Below are 19,817 nucleotides of genomic sequence, written 5' to 3' on the forward strand. Positions count from 1 at the left end.
AACATAAATATAAAGGTGTTAATGTGCATTGGCATTTCAGTTTCTACAGACATTTTCAGCTGAGCCTGACAACCAAACTTTCTCGGCGAACAAGCGACATCTGGAGTCACAGTATTCGATGGGTTGCCAAGTTCTGACGTAACACCTAAATCTGTACAGCCCATGAATGTATTGGAAGGTCCAGCCCGTCTCGGAATGACATGACAACGAAATCAAGCTAGCGTTAGCTTGGTAGAACTTGTTGGCAGGGAATGGGATTATCATGATGTCTGGACCGGTTGGTGCGTTAACTTGTTGATTATGTAGCGTTAGCTTGGCTGACAGTACAGACTAGAGACGACATAATACTGGGTCCGTTTGACAAGATTAGCTAACGATACGTTAGCTAGCTAGCTAACGTTAACTCCTATGACTTTAGCAGCAAAGTTAGCCAGCTAGCTAGAAAGCAGACAGACAAGTCCTGCGTGTCGTACCTGCTTTTATTTGGGTTAAACTGTTACCTGACATCTTTAGCGTTATGTTTAATAGGTTGCTAGTTATACGCTAAATGTAGTTAAGTAGTTACGTCGGGTTACAGATTGATTTGCGTCGAAGACAAACAACAGAAACATGTCTACTTTGCAGACAGGAAAATAGTTGTTGACTTTCAAGCTGTCACCAGCCAGCCATAGCTGACGTTAACCAGGCTAACCTAGATAGATCTATACTCTCCTAAACGTTACCATGGCTAGAATAGAGAACGGCCGTCGTGACTCGGTGGACACCAGGAGCATCAGGACTATCAGCAGCAGTCACATGGATGATGATCAGAGCTCCCTGGGATCAGACTCTGAGATCAACGGATTCACCAGTGACAGACACACGGATAAATATGGATTCATCGGTGGGGCTCAACAGTACTCGGAAGAATCGTAAGTTTTAGCTACGCTGCGACAACTCTGCAAAGCAGTGATTGACAGTGGTGGGAAAAAGTGCTCGACATTCTTTACTTTAGTAAAAATATCAATACAGCAATTTAAGAAATGCTCTGTTACAAGTAAAATTATTGGTATCAAATTGTGCTTAAAGTAGCAAGAGTAGAAATGACTCGTTAATGCAGTAAGTCCCGTTTCACAAGTTTTCAAATGTAAAACAAACTTGTAGATCGGGTATTATCAAATGGCCGAAATGTATACAGGGCTGAAGTGGTTACTGTATGTTTTGTAATAATAAAATCTGCAAAGTAACTAGTAACCAGTTTGCTAGTAACTAAAGTTTTCAAATAATTGTAATGGAGTAAAAGTACAGTATTTGCCTCTGAGATGTAGTGGAATAGAAGTAAAAGTACTGAAAATTGGAAATACTCCAGTAAAGTAAAAAAAAAACCTCAAAATTGTACTTAAGTACAGTACTTGAGTACATGTACTTAGTTACTTTTCACCACTGATTGCCTTTGTGTACTATATACTGTATATATTATGCAAGATGCATACATTATTACCTCAGAGTTTTGTGTCAACCTCGCTGTATATCTCCACTGAAGTTTTGTCCTTCATTTGCCATGTCTCCTAAAAGCTGCGTGGCACATTGCTTATTATTGTTTATGCCCGTTTATGACCTTTCACTGTGATAAGAAGCATATAAAAGCCTTTAAACACCTCCGCCTAAGTCGGATTCCTTCTGTGTCCCAGGTTGTTTCTGAATCCAGACAGTGTAATTACTGTCAAATTAGCCCTAATCACAGTATTGATAACCTGTGTGACTGGTCCTGTACCAGGGCTACTGTCAAATGTAATTCTGATGCACATAAACATAAACATGTTAGATGTTCATCTTTTTGAAATAGACAAAAACAATTATCTTATATTTTGAAATGGCTGTCATGTTATGTAAATATTATGAACATTTGTCAAAGCAAAGAAAACCAAAAACAAGTTGGATTGTCACAATCATGATGTATTCATTCATATGAATTTATTCATTCATCCCTTCAAAGGCCACTTACAGTAAGACTGAAGAAGAAAGCTTCCCTTTCTTCTTCTTTGCTCAGGGCCTGCAGCCTACAGTGCAATGCTGAAAGAAAGAGTGGAAGAAATGACTGAAAGTTTTGCCAAGCACTGGCTGGCTGGGAGCTTCCTGTTTTCTGGAGTTTTGGCAGGCCTCGGGCCACTGCTTTGGTGCCCCACAACTAGAGAGCCTCTTATGGTTTATAGGTAGTCACAAACTCAGGGTTTCGTTTGTTGAATCGTTTCGTTTCAGCTTGTATGGCAATTGTCAATGACCAAAAGCCATCATTCTTTAAGCTTATGCAAAGCTGAAGGTAGATTCTGAGTGCACAAGACAGATCCATATGTAGACTGCCTCATTTAGGGCTGTCCCGACTCCCAAGTAAAAGAAAAAAAAAACACTTTGAAGAATTCTCATACTCTACAATTACAGGCTTTTGCTGATCATATAATTATATAGCTTAGTTGAGAAATGGGCTTCAGTTGTAATATAGGTTAGGCTACCCTTACATTTTCTTTTCCTGTTAGAGACTATTTAGTATTCAGGGCCTTTTCATGGATCTGCTTAACATTAGTCGTAACAAACGTACATGGGCCCATCCTGACTATAGCTCTTTGAATTTAAATAGGCATCAACGTTTGCATTGGACGCGGAAGCCTAGTTTGTGATTTTTCAATATCATAAAAGCAAAACTACCATTGAGCCCTGTTGTTGTTTTTTAGATTGAGAACAACTCTTTGCACAAGTTCATTTTAAACCAGAGTATTATGTGTCAGCCTTACACAAGCCAATAGATCAAAAGAAAATGCTGCATTTCTCAATAACTCTTCTTGTCTTGTCTTGCACACATCCAAGTAGGTGGGGCACGACAGCCCTAGTGTGGCTTAATTTCTGAGCAGAGATGACAGTTCAACAGAGTGATGGTCAAATAAATGTATGAATAGTTTTATGCAATTACCCCTCCTCCCACTGAAGAAACAACACAAGTGTTCTTTTGTTTGGTGTGCTGTATTTTCAAATTGAAATGGCCTCTGTATTGTCTCTCCAGCGCTCAGGACGTTCCTACAGCAGTACTGAGGCAGAGGGAGGTGAAATGGCTGGACATGCTCAGCCACTGGGACAAGTGGATGATCAAAAGACACAGCAAGGTCAGTGCAATATATCCACTCATCTATCTGTCATTATTTTTGTACCTTGGGTGGTACCTGCCATGTGGATAATAGTGGAGCTTTTGGAAAAGCTTTCTGATCTTGTAGTAATCAACCCCACTTTACATCGTCTGTTTACTGGTGTCTCGATAGCATTGTGTTTATGTATCATAGTACCACCAAGCCTAACTAATAATAGACAATGCAAATAGCAAGCCCACAGTATTTGTTTGTACAAGGCTTGGTGTGTGTGTGTTTTTGTGTGTGTGTGTGTGTGTGTGTGTGTGTGTGTGTGTGTGTGTGTGTGTGTGTGTGTGTGTGTGTGTGTGTGTGTGTGTGTGTGTGTGTGTGTGTGTGTCTGTGTCTGTGTCTGTGTGTGTGTGTGTGTGGAGTGTTTGAATCCATGCTCGTCTAGCTGGTTCTTGTGCAAATGGATCTCAGCTAAGCATTGAACGCCGACTTCATCTCATTTCCATGAGTCAGCACCAGGGCATGACATGACCCATTCCTTTATCTCTCAAGTCACCCCACACATACAAAATTGACAGTGTGAGTGTCTGGGTGTGGCTGCACTAAACACCACATTAGAGCTCCGGGGCTTAATAAGGGATGTTGTTAGCGTGTAGTCTGTTCTCACAGCAGTCATATTTAAATGCCTGCTGTAGTTTTTTAAGTTAAGATGAGATTGTGTACATATTCTGCACTCTGTGGTGGCATCATTACCCGTCATGCACAGTGTCATGGCTGCTATGTTTTCACCTTGTGAGTTTTACGGTTTGATTGATTGAATACTTTATTAACAGTTTGCAAAAAGTACAGAGGTACAGTTATACAAGAATGCTAGAAAGATAACACAAAAAGCCCTGAGGGCTTGTTTCCATTGTGGTCCTATGTATTCAATTCATCAAGACATATGAAGACATTCGATACTATACAAGAAATCATCAATACTAGGAGCAATACAAGTATATTTACTCTTTTATGGCGGGTTTGAAGGAGGGTAGGACTAGGGAGTCGCACTTTTTGATGGCTGGTGGTAGGGCATTCCACATTTTGGTGGCATAGTAATAGAATTAATTCATCCCCATGTTTGTGCCGAATCTGGGGGGAATGAGATCAGTGGAGCTCCCTCTGGTGTTGTGCCCGTGGGTGTCTCTCACTCTTTCTGTAGAGTAGTAGTTTGACAGGTACATGGGCACTTGTCCCTTGAAAACCAGGCCCATTGCAAGTGGCTGTACTCTGTCCTCTATATATCTGTGTCGTGGACAGATGTTTTCAAGGCGATAGTGTCACAACCGTTCAAGATGACCGTTCATGAAACTTTGCAGGTGTGCAGTAGTTCACATGGATTCAAGTTCTCAGTCGCCAAGACTGATTTCAGTCTTTGGATTCATGTTGGAAGCATGTTGCTCAGCGAAAATATTTTAGGTTATATTTTTTTAAAGATTAGACTAGAGCATTTGAAGTGGTCAAACTAGCAGTGTGCAATAAAACCTTAATGGTCTTGGATATAAAAGCAAAGGCTAAAGCCTCAATCTGTGGTTTCTTCACCTGGTTGGCAGTATGAAGAACAGCAGGAACAATATAACTAAAACATCATCATTTTACATATGTTACTTGTTTAGGAAACAGTGCTAGTGTGTGTGGGGTGCTCCTTTCACACTGTTTCACAAATCATATAATAGGACGTGAGATTTTATTTTACTTTAATCCATGAGTTCAGATGAAGGCTGAGTTCAAAGATGGGTGTGGTCGAGCAACAAAACACATATGTCAATACTAACCTGTTATAGACTGACCAAGCGAGGATGGTTAGGCATATTGAATACATCTGGTACACAGCTCACCTTTAAACAAATTCACTTGTGTCATGTGTTCCATTGCACCGAATTGGCTGATGTGATCCCATCGCAAGATCTAGTTTCCAAGGAGCACACACTCCCCTTAAAGGCATAGGAATACAGGAAAGAAATGTATATAAAATGTAATTGAACTTTTCTTTGAACCTTAAGTTGAACTTGAACATGTTCTCCTTTATCCATTTTCAAGCCACTAAGCATTAATTGAGGTTTTCAGCTGCATATGCTGTTTAAGTGGTAACACTGTAGTATACTGATATTGCCGCTTCAATAAACATTCAGTTTCGTTTTTTTTTTCACCCCTGTGCCTGCTGTGCTAGTAGGGCTCTGTTCTTTGCATGACAAAGTACAGCTGGGTTGACGTCATCTCCTTGTGGAATAGTGCCAGACAGTATTATGTCAGAGAAAACAAACTAAAAGAGTCTAAAAGGCGGAATGCAAGGTTATTATAAGTGGGATTCCTCCAGGCTGCTGTTTGCAAGCGGTGTCGTGAAGTAACCTTGTGAAACCTGGGTCACCATGGTAGCTGGGTGGTGTCTTCCCATTAGTGCAGGGCGTGGGCATTGATGAGGTCAGAGTTCCTCTTTTATTCCAGACCGTAACAAAGTGCTGCAGGGAAAAGTTTGTTCTACAGCAATAATTCCATGGAGATGGTTATGATGTATAGTTGCACTGACATCTAAACCAGGGGAATATGATGAAGTATGAAGTCTCTGGTCTTCACAGATGTACTTGATCAGAACCAGAGGCTTTATTCGCCAAGTAGAAGATGTACAAGGAGTTTCTCTTGCTGCACATGTCAACATAAATTACAATAAATAAAATAATATAAATATTAAATTTGCTTGATTTACTTGAAATCTTGAATTTACTTAATGATTAAAACATTTTAATTATTAAGTGTAAGCAATGTGCATCACAGTTGTCTTTTTGGCGTCAATCTGGGAACCCATCGCCAAATGAAAAGGAAAAACAGCGCCCTCTCCTGTTTTTTACTATCTCAGTTGGCTCTGGGAGGAAGTCGACGTAGCACACGTGCGCAAGGAAACCGGGGTTTTGGTCTGCCTTCAGCCTTTCACTTCCGGTGGTGCGACTATGTTTTCATTCCCACTAACAATATTTCTACACGGAACACTAACACCACTTCTCCCAGAGAACATGGATCGTTTTGGTTATAAGCCCACTTCTATGATGAAAGAGCAAGTTAAAATGTGAATATCTTTCCGTGGTTTTGTCTGCTCCGAGGACGCTATTGTTAAATGAGTTTCGGTTTGTTTCTAGTGGGGAAGGATCGACAGACACGTAAATCCCGCCCACTACATTTGATTGGGTAAAGTGCGGCCTGCTTCCTGATCTGAAGGCACGCCCACTTGTAGGCCAGTGCGTACGCGATATGACGAACCCCCCCGACAGATTCAAACGCAGAGCAGAATCTGTTCTTGAGAGATTATTTTGGAGTAGATATGGCATTTAATAAGTAGGCTATACAATCCAAACACTTTTTTCCAATGACTTAAGTAATAATAATAAACTTGATACAAAACTGAAGAAAAATCAAATCAAACATCAACAGAATCGGACAACAAAGTAACATCTAAAAGTATTACTATATCTAAGTACACATTATATTTTGCACTGTTGTTGCCTTCCCCCCATTTGACAGAACACAGTGATTGACAAGTCATTGCTAGTTTAACAATTACATTTTTCATAGGCATTTAGCCTGTGCTTTAGAATGAGTCCAATACTAGAGTTTGCTTATGGTTCTAGATCCTTGATGTCACAAGCTACTCATAGTAATGAATATAAGGGTCTAAGTCATGGAAAAGAGAAGTGGTTGGTAAGGAACAAAAACTCCCTGGAGAGGGTGTAGAAAATCTTTTTTTACTACAGTTTTGAACTAATTGAGCTTGTGTGTTGTGTGTTTGTCATCAGGTGAGACTGCGTTGCCAGAAAGGGATCCCTCCTTCCCTGCGAGGCCGTGCCTGGCTCTACCTATCAGGGGGCAAGGTTAAGAGGGAGCAGAATCAAGGGAAGTTTCAGGTCAGTAAGCAAACAACTGCCATTCTCACTTCCCCTTTACAGCACTGTTTGTGTACTCTTGTTTGCTCTCTACATTTCATATCGTTATTGAAACCATTGTGGCCATGCAGGCTATTCTGAAGGATATTGTGGTCAGGTGTAAATTTGCAAATGGGGATTTTAACAGGAAATTCACGTGCCCTTATCACGTCAGTGTTACACTGTTTCTTATGTAGTGCCAGTCATTTGATTTCACTTCGTATTAAGAAAGAAAATGACAGTGGCTTTGCTTTGTCATCCCCAATGATTTTCTTGTTTGCAGGATATTGATTCTTAACAGAATTTCTTTCCCCCTTGGTTTATGTCAAAGTGACTTCACTTTACCTCAACAAGTAATTTATTGCTCACACAGTCTTCTCCATGTGTTTTCTTTAGGAGCTAGATAACCAGGCAGGAGACCCCAAGTGGGTGGATGTGATAGAGAAGGACCTGCATCGACAGTTTCCTTTCCATGAGATGTTTGTGTCACGAGGAGGCCACGGGTCAGTTGTGCTCTGTCTTTATCCCACACAGAGTTTATCGCAAAGTCCCGTGTGACATCATTCATTTTGTTTGTGTGTGTGTGCGTTTCCCCCACACAGGCAGCAGGACCTGTTTCGTGTTCTTAAGGCCTACACTCTGTACAGACCAGAGGAGGGCTACTGCCAGGCTCAGGCTCCCATTGCTGCTGTGCTGCTCATGCACATGCCTGCTGAGGTAGGACTTGGATTACCACAGTGTATCTCAACCTTTTCAATATCAAGGGCACCCAGTTTGATATGCATTAGATTACAAATTTAAGTTGATGATTAATTGCCACACAAATAATTGCGATGTTTTTGGCATTGAACATTTGAACATAAGAATACAGATTTAATATCCGTTTGGTTTTTAGGCTTCATAATCACAAATTGCACAGGGCAGACATGACAAATTACTTAAATATACAAAGAAATTACTGACACATTTAATAATATTATACTTTTAAATTTGTTTTGCTGTAAGCTTGTAGATCAGCTATTTCTGCTATTTTTGGAAAGGTTTTGAAAATGTACAAACATTTTCCAACGTGGAAACGATTAGACGATTATGCATAATAAATGCGATTATCTAAAATAATTGCGATTAGGCGATGATGTAATAATTGCGACAGGCCTACATTCGATGTTGAGAATCAGTGTTCTATCAAGTGGAAGGATTTCAATTCTATTTCTCAACAGAAACCTTCCCCTTCCTCACCGTGGCCTTTTTACTGTGTATTTTGTATTAAGCTGTTCTTAGTAGGTGCTAATTTTGTATACATTTTCAATATGCCTTGCGCTCAAAACACATATTCCTGCAGTGTAGGCTATATTTCATGGTCTTTGTGAATTAAGTGATTCTGATTGCTAACATTTGTGTGAGTTGAGACATTAAGAAATATCCTGGAAATATTAGTGTGAGACTTCGTCATCTTGAGAAAAGCTAAACTTGATACACAAGTATATATGTTTAGTATATGGTGTCTGGGCTTTTATTTCATATCAATACATGTAAAATGAGATTGACATGATTATCTTTCCCTCTGCTGTTTAAACCAAGTTTAAATTCCCATCGTTGCATGTCATTGACATCCATGTGAACACACAAGAAAGAAATGTCCCATTAAAGGAATTATTCTGCTGCGTTTTACTGACATCATCTGTGTTTTTTCCCACAGGATGCCTTCTGGGGTCTGGTCCAGATTTGTGAGAAATATCTTCCTGGATACTATAGTCCTGGCCTGGTAAGATTGAAACACTTTTATCACACATATATGGGATAGCTTTGGCATGTGCTATTGTCAATATCACTAGATCATCACTGGGGGTGGGGGGGGAAGGGTTCCAAAGTTTAGTTGAAAGCTGTGTTGAACTCAGTACGACAAGCTTATTCTTCCGTGAGTGTGAGCGCTTTATTTTACTTCACAACAACTTGTAGTGACGATGTGCTCTCAATTAATCTTATAATTATTTCATGTTTGCGTCCTGAACAACGCCCATGAAGGCTGTTTGAGCTGAAACACGTCCGTTGTTGGTCTTGGTGAGGAAAATTAAATGGTGAAACAGATATTATCGAGTGCTGCTGGCTTGTTTATCTTCTCGTTGTTTTTTGACCGTGCACTTGAAGCCTCTTCAGTTTGGAAAGATTTGGTTTCTGTTTCTGGATCGTTGCCAGGCATGTCGAGTAGGACATTTACTTAATGCTGGATGCCAGGCGCACAATATATTAATTAATGTAATTAAGGAATTAAAGTAGGCTATGCGGTGTTACCGGTGTTGACGTGCATTTATTCATTGTCGGGTAATTCCCCACACTGTGACATCCCTAAGTGAAACTATACAGGTTTTCAAGATTAGCGTAGAGGCTGTGAGCTGTACTTCCTTTAAATCAGCTTTCAATCTATGTCCCATGAATCTCCTTCCTCTGTCGCAATAGTGCAAGAAAACACAACTTTGTAGAGAGAACACAGAAAATCTTTACAGCAAACTATAAGCTCCCATTGAATTGGTGAGAAGTTTTTGCCCTGAGAAACCCAGGCAGCACTTCCTCTATGCCGAGTTCATACTACCAGATTTTACCACCAATTATCTCGCAAACACAGAGGAGGGAGCTTTCACCAGCACTGATGAGGTACTGCTGCCCACGGCAGATTCTAATGTTGAGAAGGAGGCCTCACAACTCTTAAGCCACGATGCAAAAATCTATTTTTAAAAATTCAGGAAAGCAACATTTCAAGACAGTCTTCCTTTACCTCAGGGTTTGCGCCAATTATCTCACCTGACTTTGCTAGTCAGATGAGACGCATATTATTGGGCCGTGAATTACTTTTTGAAGCTATTTTGTCCAAACATTGGGCTGTAAGTCCGCTGGTTGTGCAGAGGCTGTGGAACATTTCTTTCAATCAGGCTGTCTGGAATCAGAGCCTCTGATGAAGGCTCTTGGCACGTAGGCGTTAAGTTTATTGGTGTGTGCCAATAAAGTACTTTGTCCTCCATTTACTTAAAATGTAGGATGTGATACCTTTTGGTGATTTTTGATTCTTGTTTTTGATACGTTAACATGAAAGACAATAAGCAATAAATATAGGAGGAAAAAACATTCAAATGTACTAGAATAAAAACAATCCAAAAATATTGCACGTCTGCATATTGTGTCGATATTTCGCATCCTGGTGAAATCTCTAGGTAGTGTGTGATACCCTGTCGACGATCAGACATGTATTCTGGAAACCACAGCGACGTAAGACACCCGATTTCAAGATAGAGTGTTGTGTAGTGTGAAAGTGTGTGAAAGTGCCTGAGAGGTTGTGTAGTGTGAAAGTGTGTGAAAGTGCCTGAGAGGTTAAAGGGAGGAAAGGTCCTTTACTGAAAAGGCTGGATGCACCAGAACACTTGAGCATCTAGCAGCAAAGATACTGGGTGTATTTAACTGCCAGGAGGTGAAATTTGTCATGTACAAGCTAGAACTTCATTCATTAATTAAAACACATTCTATAGTGTAGTTTTAAGTGTATGAATTACACGGTGCATTAAATGTCTTTCTGTCTTTAGTATTAAGACTTTTCCACTTGTCCCCCTTTTTAGGAAGCCATACAGTTGGATGGAGAGATCCTATTTGCCCTACTACGGCGCACCTCCCCACTATCCTACCGCCACCTGGAGAAGCACAAGATAGACCCCATCCTCTACATGACAGAGTGGTTCATGTGTGCCTTCTCCAGAACCCTGCCCTGGGCCTCTGTGCTGCGGGTCTGGGACATGATCCTCTGCGACGGTAAGAAGGAGGAAACGATATCTGCTGCAACTTTGCAATTTTCCAGAGTTAATCCATTAAGACCGGGAACGCATCTATGTAATTTTAAGATTTCTTTGGCTATAAAAAAAAGCAGATATACAAGCTCATAGCTGATTTATTATTTATTTATTTATTTTTAAAATAGCCAAGTATAAAATAATGGTTACAGCTAAAATCTAAAATGACACAGATGCGTTCCCAGTCTTAATGGGTTAAGGTGACTTGGTTAACAGTTAAAGAAACTTGAATTACGTGGTGCACTGGTAGCTGACCGGATAGTGCATCAAACACATAATAGAAATGTCCTGGCTGGAGACCTTCAAGTGTTCCAAGGTTTCTTTATTGTTACATCTTGTGTATGGGTACCTAAGAGTACATTTGTTTTTGTTCTATCTTTCTCCTTCTCTGCCCTCGTTCAGTTTCCTGCCTCTGTACATTGTCGTCTTGTCTAAAGCTACAATCTGGAACTTATTTTAATGAAGAAAACATTATGTTATCTAATCTGTATGGTAGAGTATATGTTAATACTATAACTATCACATCTACAGTAGTTGGAGGTGGTCTCCCTACTCTAACATTGAGAAATGTAAACCCTGATGTCAGGGAGGACAACCTACTGGTTGACAAAATAATTCAAGTAATTTGAAACGTCTTTATTGTTCTTCAGACATTATTGCAATTACTTCTATCCAATGGGAGAAGGAGACACAACAGACTTAACGATTGTAACTTTAAATGATAAAATCAACACATTTTTGCCATCTTGGCCTTCACTGAAGTAAAAAAGAATCACTAAACAAGTCAAACCTGAATGTGACAGTGTTTTTTGTACAGTTCTCTGTGGTGGTAACACAGACTTACTTCACAAAACCATGAATTCACAGACAATACGACCTCTTCATGTAGACTGGGTGTAAATCGTAATATTTATTCATTCTCATCCAAGCTTGAACTTAAAGTGATAGTTCACTCCCAAAATGACTTTTTTTCTATCGATTAGTCACCCCATAGAGAATTGAATTCATGGTCAATGAGTCATGGATATTGTTTTGTTTTTGTCGCATTACTAAGCCAATAATTTGATGACCGGCAGCGGTTCCGGTAGGAGACACAAAGAGTCTCCTTTGTGTCTCCTACCGGAACCGCTGCCTACCGGTCTGCTGGTCATCAAATTATTGGCTTAGGAATGCAACAAAAACAAAAGAATATCCATGAATTCAAGTCTCCGTGGGTGACTAATTGATAGAAAAAATGTCATTTTGGGGGTGAACTATACCTTTTTAAGTAGTTATTAGACATGCCTTGTTTACCTTCTGCTTCATCACTTAAACATCTCACTTTCAAAGTCAGTGGCCCAATTTCAAGTTCAGTGGCCCAAGTTCTGCACAGCTCTATATTCTCAGTGTCCGAGTAGTAATAGCAAATTGTTCATTGTACTCTCACACTAACACTGATTTTGCTGTGTACTCCCCACCACCTAGGAGTGAAGATAATCTTCCGTGTGGGTCTGGTGCTGCTGAAGTCAATGCTGGGGACTCGGGAGAAGCTTAAGGCATGCCAGGGCCAGTATGAAACTATGGAGCTACTCAGGGCCATAGAGCCACGATACATGCAAGAGGGCTTCATGGTTCGGGAGGTAAGAACAGCTGTGTGATAAGCAATACAAGGGGAAGTCACCCATTGTGGCTGAAAACTATTTGTGTGTTTTGAAAAACTGAATAAAAACTAAAGTAATATGTGGAAGTGATTCTCTCTTACTTAACCAATCCTGGCCTCTTGAAGTAGATCGACTGCCTCCATTGGTGCCTTTATCTTATGATGTAATCAATGCATCATGCCACCTAATGATGGACATGGTGTTTCCCCCTAGAACAATAGCTTTTCAGACATTCAGTGGGCGGGGGAATCGAGGAGGATCTTTGGGCCCAAGTTAAAGTGATACAGAGTGAAATTGAGCAGAATGGTGGCTGGGCAGCGTCTGGTTCCTGTGCAAGGCTTTGTATAGAGTGTCTGTCCAGACTGACAATAGACTCCCTTATTGGAAAGGCAGTTCTTACTGGGAGGGACCATGTATCTACACCAGCCCCAGGCCCTTTGGCATTTACTGACCAAGTTCAGATTAAAATTGAAAGGGTACTGAAGGAGTTTCTTTTCCAGAAAGGGCTGTTCATCTTGGAAATGTTTTCTTGTTCAATTGATTCATATGTGAGGTCCACCAGGAAGCTTTCTTCTAGCTTTCTATCTTTTCTTTTTTGTTATTAATTAAAATGGAAATGGTGCTCTGTGACATATTGTTAGTGCTGTGAAGATTTCATTCTCAGTGCATTGAACTTTAGGAGTTGAAAATAGTTACACTTTTAGGAAAATAAGTAGCATGTAGCAACATGTAGCATGTTTAAATAGTTACTTGGCAACAACAGTGATGACCACAACTTCCTCAAACATCATTTTAACACTGCTAGCTAAAATCTAAGTGGTTACTGGTTAGTGGCTACAGGGTTTATGTTATGACCAGCTATGTTGATATCTATCTTCAGTAATGCACTCTCCTCCTGGTGTAGATTCTGGAGGTACCAGTGTCGGCCCGAGACGTTGAGAGGGAGCATTACAGCCAGCTGAAGCGCTGGAAGAAGAACCGGGGCGAGCTGAATTTCAAAGCACCTCCCAGAATGCACGGTGCCAGGGTTATCATGTTGGCTGAGCCGCCTCGCCGCCAGGACCTGAGGCAGAACCCAACCATCGTGGTGGAGGCCCCCTCACTACCTCCACTTCCCTCCCCTCGGCTCAAGAAGGGGAACAAGACCAAGGAGGAGAAGAGCAAGAAGAGAAATAGCATGAAGAAATCTGCTAAACCCATTGAGGAGATCCCCAATCCTTACCCACTTTCTATTGACCCTCTGCAACTACCTAGAGATCAATCAGTACAGCCTCCAGTTACCCATGAGGTCCCTCAGCCTCCTCCCCAATTGCATTCTCTTCCCCAACTCCAGCCTCTTCCCCAACTCGATCCTTCTCCCCAGCTCCAGTCCCTTCCACCTCCCCAGTCTCAGCCTCTTCCCCAACCCTTGCCACACTCTCAACCCCCCCTGTCCCAGCCTCAACCCCCCCTGTCCCAGCCTCAACCACAGTCCCAGCCACAGCCTCAACCTCCCCTGTCCCAGCCTCAACCACAGTCCCAGCCACAGCCTCAACCCCCCCTGTCCCAGCCTCAATCCCAGCCACAGTCTCAACCCCCCCTGTCCCAGCCTCAACCACAATCCCAACCACAGCCTCCGTCCCCCCAGTCCAAGCCACTGCCTCAGCCCCCCCAGTCCCAACCACAGGCTCAGCCCCTACTCTCCCAGCCACAGCCCGAACCCCCCCAGACCCAGCTACTGCCTCAACCCGCACAGTCTCAGCCTCAACCTCCCCCTCAACCACCCCCTAAGCCTCAGGCACAGCCTCAACCCCCACAATCCCAGCCACAGCCTCAACCCCCCCAGACCCAGCTACAGCCTGAGTCCCCCCAGTCTCAACCTCAGCCCCCCGAGTCCCTGCCTCAACCCCAGTTCCAGCCACAGCCTGTGCCGCAGACAGTCACAGACTCGCCTCCTCAGGAGCAACCGCCCCCTAAAGACATGTCTCTTGTCAAAGAGTCTCCTCTCCAGAAATCCACACAGAGCCTCAGCAGCACAGAGCAGGACACATACCTGTAAGTCTCTCTAGGGGCAGAGTGTGGAACTGTATGTTTGAAACAAAGCACCAGCACAAACTCCCAGCAACCAGCCAATCACGCCAAGGTCTCTGGTGGCCAGCTTTCACAACCCAGTATGTGACAATTGGATGATATTACCCTGTGTGTTGTTTTCAGACACCATTTTTGCCTAAAACACTTTGGGTATACACACTAATGCATCAGTGCTATGCGTTTAACCTACTTTGAATGCTGACACCATTTGCGTGTAATGCTGTTAGTTTTTCTTGATGCTTTATTCACACCATAAGTCTTAGTATTCAATATGCAATATGCAATGGAGACGTGTTACTGAGTCATTGGGAGTGATGTCAGTCTTCTTTTGGACATCTTTAATAGTTTAGGTTACAACCTTTGCCACACGGTAATCTTATTTTTCTAAAGGTCTGCTTGATTCTAATACGGTGCATTCAGCTATGTTATGTTTGGCAGTGAATTTCTGCTTTCAACGCTGCTACAAATGCTTTCTGTCATATTTCCATTTTAAAACTACTCAATTCACTACGTCTTAACATGTTATTGTATTGCAAAGCTGTTTTTATCCACTAGAGGGCAACCTTGCCTACCCTCTGCTTCCTAGGCAGCCTTCTCATAAAGAAATCATAACAGTTGGCTATTGTTCCATTTGATGTCAGTTTATTTTAGGATTACATTTTATGTCATTATCTTTCAATAAATGGAAGGTAAACTTAATTCTAAACTTTCCCCAGCAGATGAACCGTTTTATATCATTCAATAGTTTGTATAGTTGAATGGAACATTATGCTTCCTGAAATAGTTGGCCTGAAAATGTAATTTATCCTAAATGATGTATAGTGCCATGATGTCTTGCACTACATTTGTTCCTCTTCAATTGTGTACGTTTTGTTTTTCCCCATCAAGTATTTATTTACCAGACAGTATAAAATGTGATGACTCTTGTGATTTTGTCATGCCTTGCATATATTGAAGTCATCAACATCCTATGGGATAAATGGGACTGACTATTAAGTCATTTAGATGGACACAGCCCAAAGTCCTTCAATCTCCAGTCCTCTGTGCCAGCCACGTGCTTCCATCCACTTTAAGAGCAGAAATAACTTGCTTTCAGTGTGGCAAATGTAAAGGAGAAAGAGTAGGCATTCCTCACTTGTCACTATATGACACATTCCTGCCTTCTTAAAAGCGAATCTGTCTGAGAAGCTGAATCGTTGCCAAATGCAAATCTGTTCTATGTGTGCACGGAATTACTTTTGACATCTCTGCAAGTAGGTGAATGCTAGCAGACCACCTGACGGTGCTGACCTTACTCCTGTTATTGCTCAAACATCAAGTTGGAGCTTAGTCTTTTGTGGTGTTTATAATATTTTTGCTAGGATTCCCAAAGCCAACATAAGTCAGTGTCATTTTAATATTATTCATGACCACTGTATGAACCATGCATATTTTTCTGCTGCATTTTGTACAAACTGAGGGGATTGTTGAAGCTTTTGGGGGGGATATGTTTGGGCTTTTCCATTCAGTTCATCCGTTTTGTATCTAGCAAGGCTCGATGGCACTCTCTGAGGCTTCTTTGCTTTCAGAATATGGACAATCTTTTGACCACAGGTCATTCAAGGGTGTTTTATGGAATTCAGGGAACTGAACATTTACAAGTCAGTTGCATATGTTATCTCATTATGGCAAATAATCAGGAGGGATATTGACCTATGCGCACAAGCTTTATGTAAGTGTGTGTTTGTTTATATCACTCTACTAAAAGCTACTGCTGCATAGTGCATGTACAGGGCACTTAACATAAATAATGCAATGTGTGATTGATAACAAATGTACATTGTCTTTTTTTTTACTAGCATACCTTTGTAGTTGCTTGTTTCACACACCTCCAGTCTTGCCAATATTCTACTTTAATTTAATGTTCAGTGTACAGTAGATATGACCTGTAAAATAACAATGTTTGTTTTTGGTAATGACATTTATTTTCCAAACAAAAAAAAACACATTTTATTGAACTGCAGAGGGAACCTTTCTAAATCATTATCCTTGTTGGACAATACATTTTGGATAATTGTAACACTAGGGGGAAAAGTGCAACTTTGTTCCTTGGGAATACAGGGACTTTTGGTAATAACCTTTTGCAGTTCTATTTTTTTTAAATTTTGCATTAAGATTGGTCATTGCTTTTTTCAGATAGCATAACACAGTAGCTAGAGAGACCACGAAGAACTGTCAAGAAAGGAAATAATCCACAGATGTTGGTTTGCCTTGTATAAATAAAGATTTGATCAAAACATGTACTTAAGATCATCTTTGTTTTCTTAACTATAATGTAAATTTAATTCATGATAATGATATTACTTTAAAAAATATATATATATATGAAAATGTATAATCTATATCACTAATCTAGATGAATATGACATCCAGCTGCCTTCACATTCTAGCTTTGTCATGAATTATCCATGGTTAGTACCCATTTCCAACAGTAGATGGCGAGATTGAGTCGTTTCCTACTTAATTGTCCCATAGTGAAACAAGAAATGGCAGAAACATTTTGACCTCTGTCCTTTTAGCCCCAATCTTGGCCCAATCTTTTCTGTGAACGATTCTCTTAATATACATCCATGGTGTGTGAACATTGTCCCCATGTAGCCTAGTCATAAATTGTCCATCTGCCGTCTAAACTAATTACAGGTTGCTTTCTTCTCTTTTCTTAATTTAGTGCTTGAATTGACAAATGCCTATTTTTTCCCACCTGGAGGTGTGAGTTAATTGGAGTGGACACCACATCCTGCCTTGGGCCTAAAGAGTTCAAATTGCTACCTTTGTGACCTTAGTAAGTCTCGTAACTTACTTTTGAGTGGTGCAATTGGCCTTAGGTCACTGTTTAGAACTCTGAAAGAAAAGGTAGTCACTTAATTACTTGCTATCTAGGTAAATGCCTGGTCAGGGGTCTTCAACAGGGGGTCCGGAACTCCTAGGGGGTCCTCAGAGTTACTACAGGGGGTCCACCAAATCTTTCTTTACATTAACCACTTGAACTCTAGCATCCCTTTTCTGAGGAGAACTTTAGCCAAAAATAGCAGATCTACAAGCTCACAATGCCTCACACTGCGAGGCGTAATGAGCTTGTAGATCTGCAATTTTTGGCAAAGAGGTATAGGAGTAGAGGGGAAAAAGAGAAGACCAAGTAAAAAAAAAAGGTTAATCTGAAACACAATTTTATACAATATAGAGGGAGTCCCTGCTTCATCTCTTTCTCAGCTAGGGGGTCCTTGCCCTGAAAATAGTTGAAGACCCCTGTGCTAGGTAATTCATTTAGTCTTTGCAGGCAATGTTTTGCTGTTATGACCAGGTAGCATTATTATATGGAGATTTTGTAGTAGATACACCTCTTTGATCACATGGGGAAATTCAGGTGTCATCACAGCCTGTGGTATTAAAGCAAGAAAAAATAGAACAGGTGCAGGTGCAGGTAAGGTAGAGGGATAGAACTAAGAATTCGGGAAAAAAATATATATTTTAGTATTTAATGTTATCATCTACAACCAGTTAGACCATAATGCAGGTGTGATGATTATCATGCTAATAACTACAGTAATATGACATAACTTTTTCTTTTCATATTTAGTAGGCCACCATCAATCATCATATGAACACATGTTGCTGTTGACTCACATTCCACCAGGGCCATCATGGACCATTACGGGGTGTGATGTTTGCCTACACGAGGCACAGCAACAGTTAATGGTCTAGGTCTGCTAGGTCGGAATGCATGCACCGTCACGCTCTCCTCCGCTCTGCACTGGACACCTGGCCCTCTTTCAGTGCCACCGTGTCATTTACATCTCAAAGGGGAGCCACCAAGAAGGCTCCCTCTGTGCTCTCTTCCTTACTCGAGATGATGATCTGATTTATCTCTCCATCAACGGAAATATATGCCCTACAGAGCAGCACCACCCCTCCTTTTCTCGTCTCCTCGACTAATAGAAACGGGGGTGCTGGAAAAAGAGAGACTTGTGATCGTCCGTGTGATCCCCGACCCAACGGACCCCCTGTCACAGTGGTTGATTCATGGGATGCGGGTGACTTTCCCTCTGCTCCCAGGCTCAATGTGTTGTGTGCGATGGGGGGGTATGGCATAGTGCAAAAAGCAAAGGGCGCCTATGTTTCAGAGGTATCCGATTCCCACGTTTGATGGAGCATGACAGGTTGGCTCAGGTCAAATTAAAAGGTTGGTGGTAATGAATCTGAGGGCAGACCTTGTAATCGTCTGTGCAGGTGAGCTTTTCATGGCAGGCGGCAAACTAAAAAAAGGTTATTTATTGCACCTAGGGAAAACATTAGTCTTTGTGGAAGACAAGTCAGGCGTGGGGGGATCCCTGTGTCCAATCTGGGGCTGATAATTGAATCATCCCTCTGTTTTCTCTCAGAGTGGAGTTTTCGTCTTTCACTGTCAAAGGGGAGCTCCACACTTTTATGGATTTTCCTCTCGTGACCATATGCATGACATTATTCGTACAGAACCAGACCTTTGACAGCTAAGATAATTGTATCTCTTATTCTCCATTGAGTACAGTGTTATTCCATGTAAAATGTGAATTGTCGGTGTCATTTATTGCAGTCTGCATTCTCCATCAGCATGCATCAACTTCTGAGTGGAAGCAGGTCAGCTCTGTCTCCCCAGACATGGTGTGTGTAAATATCCTCTATGCTCTGGTTCATGTAAGCTATTTCTACCCATGCCACACAGAGACTACTGTTTAATAATGTTATTATTATGTCTGCTAATGTTTTCAGTCTAATGCTGAGCTGTGCCTGAAGGGTCAACTACACAAAGAGGTTTGTCAGGACACTGGAACTACAATTTTGGCACCTGCTGCATGTTTCCATGGTATCATAATTGTGCTTCCTTCCATATATGGCCCAAGGTTGTGGTTAGTAGGTGGTAAATTTAACTCTGAATAACAAGCAGGAATCCCATGGGTGCATTACCAAAGTACAAAATATATACACTGTTGTAAATCCACTTACTCCCAGTGGACAACCGACCCTGCAGCGGCAGATTTAAGAGGAGTAATACAATTTAGTTGTGTGCTCAACTCAGCTTGCCACTCTTTGTATATAATTTTAAGAAATGAGGCCTTTGCTGTGTCAAGTGAGAGTCTAAGGATGTGGGTGAGACGCAAAAAGGCAAGTGAAGCATGCTAATGGTCTACTAATCGTCAAGGTTGC

General features: G+C 41.3%; 1 protein-coding gene across 1 annotated transcript; it reads left to right on the forward strand.

Moving 5' to 3' along the window:
* Window positions 1–139: 139 nt before the first annotated feature.
* Window positions 140–16,879, forward strand: LOC311044489 (TBC1 domain family member 10A-like). The gene is made up of 9 exons (XM_084056111.1): window positions 140–911; window positions 3,035–3,134; window positions 6,929–7,036; window positions 7,451–7,557; window positions 7,657–7,771; window positions 8,754–8,819; window positions 10,660–10,849; window positions 12,352–12,506; window positions 13,432–16,879. Exons 1-9 carry the CDS (start codon window positions 724–726, stop codon window positions 14,563–14,565), a joined length of 2,163 nt encoding a protein of 720 aa, XP_083912237.1. The 5' UTR covers window positions 140–723; the 3' UTR covers window positions 14,566–16,879.
* The last annotated feature ends 2,938 nt before the right edge of the window (window positions 16,880–19,817 follow it).

This window comes from Gymnoscopelus microlampas, assembly GCF_963454915.1.
Source record: "Gymnoscopelus microlampas genome assembly, chromosome: 4".
Taxonomy (NCBI): domain Eukaryota; kingdom Metazoa; phylum Chordata; class Actinopteri; order Myctophiformes; family Myctophidae; genus Gymnoscopelus; species Gymnoscopelus microlampas.

Excerpts from the sequence above, each read along its gene's own strand:
- LOC311044489 (XM_084056111.1), top strand. The coding sequence starts at position 724 with ATGGCTAGAATAGAGAACGGCCGTCGTGACTCGGTGGACACCAGGAGC. Across the intron at positions 912-3,034 it reads CAACAGTACTCGGAAGAATC|CGCTCAGGACGTTCCTACAG; the intron begins GTAAGTTTTAGC and ends TTGTCTCTCCAG. Across the intron at positions 8,820-10,659 it reads GATACTATAGTCCTGGCCTG|GAAGCCATACAGTTGGATGG; the intron begins GTAAGATTGAAA and ends CCCCCTTTTTAG.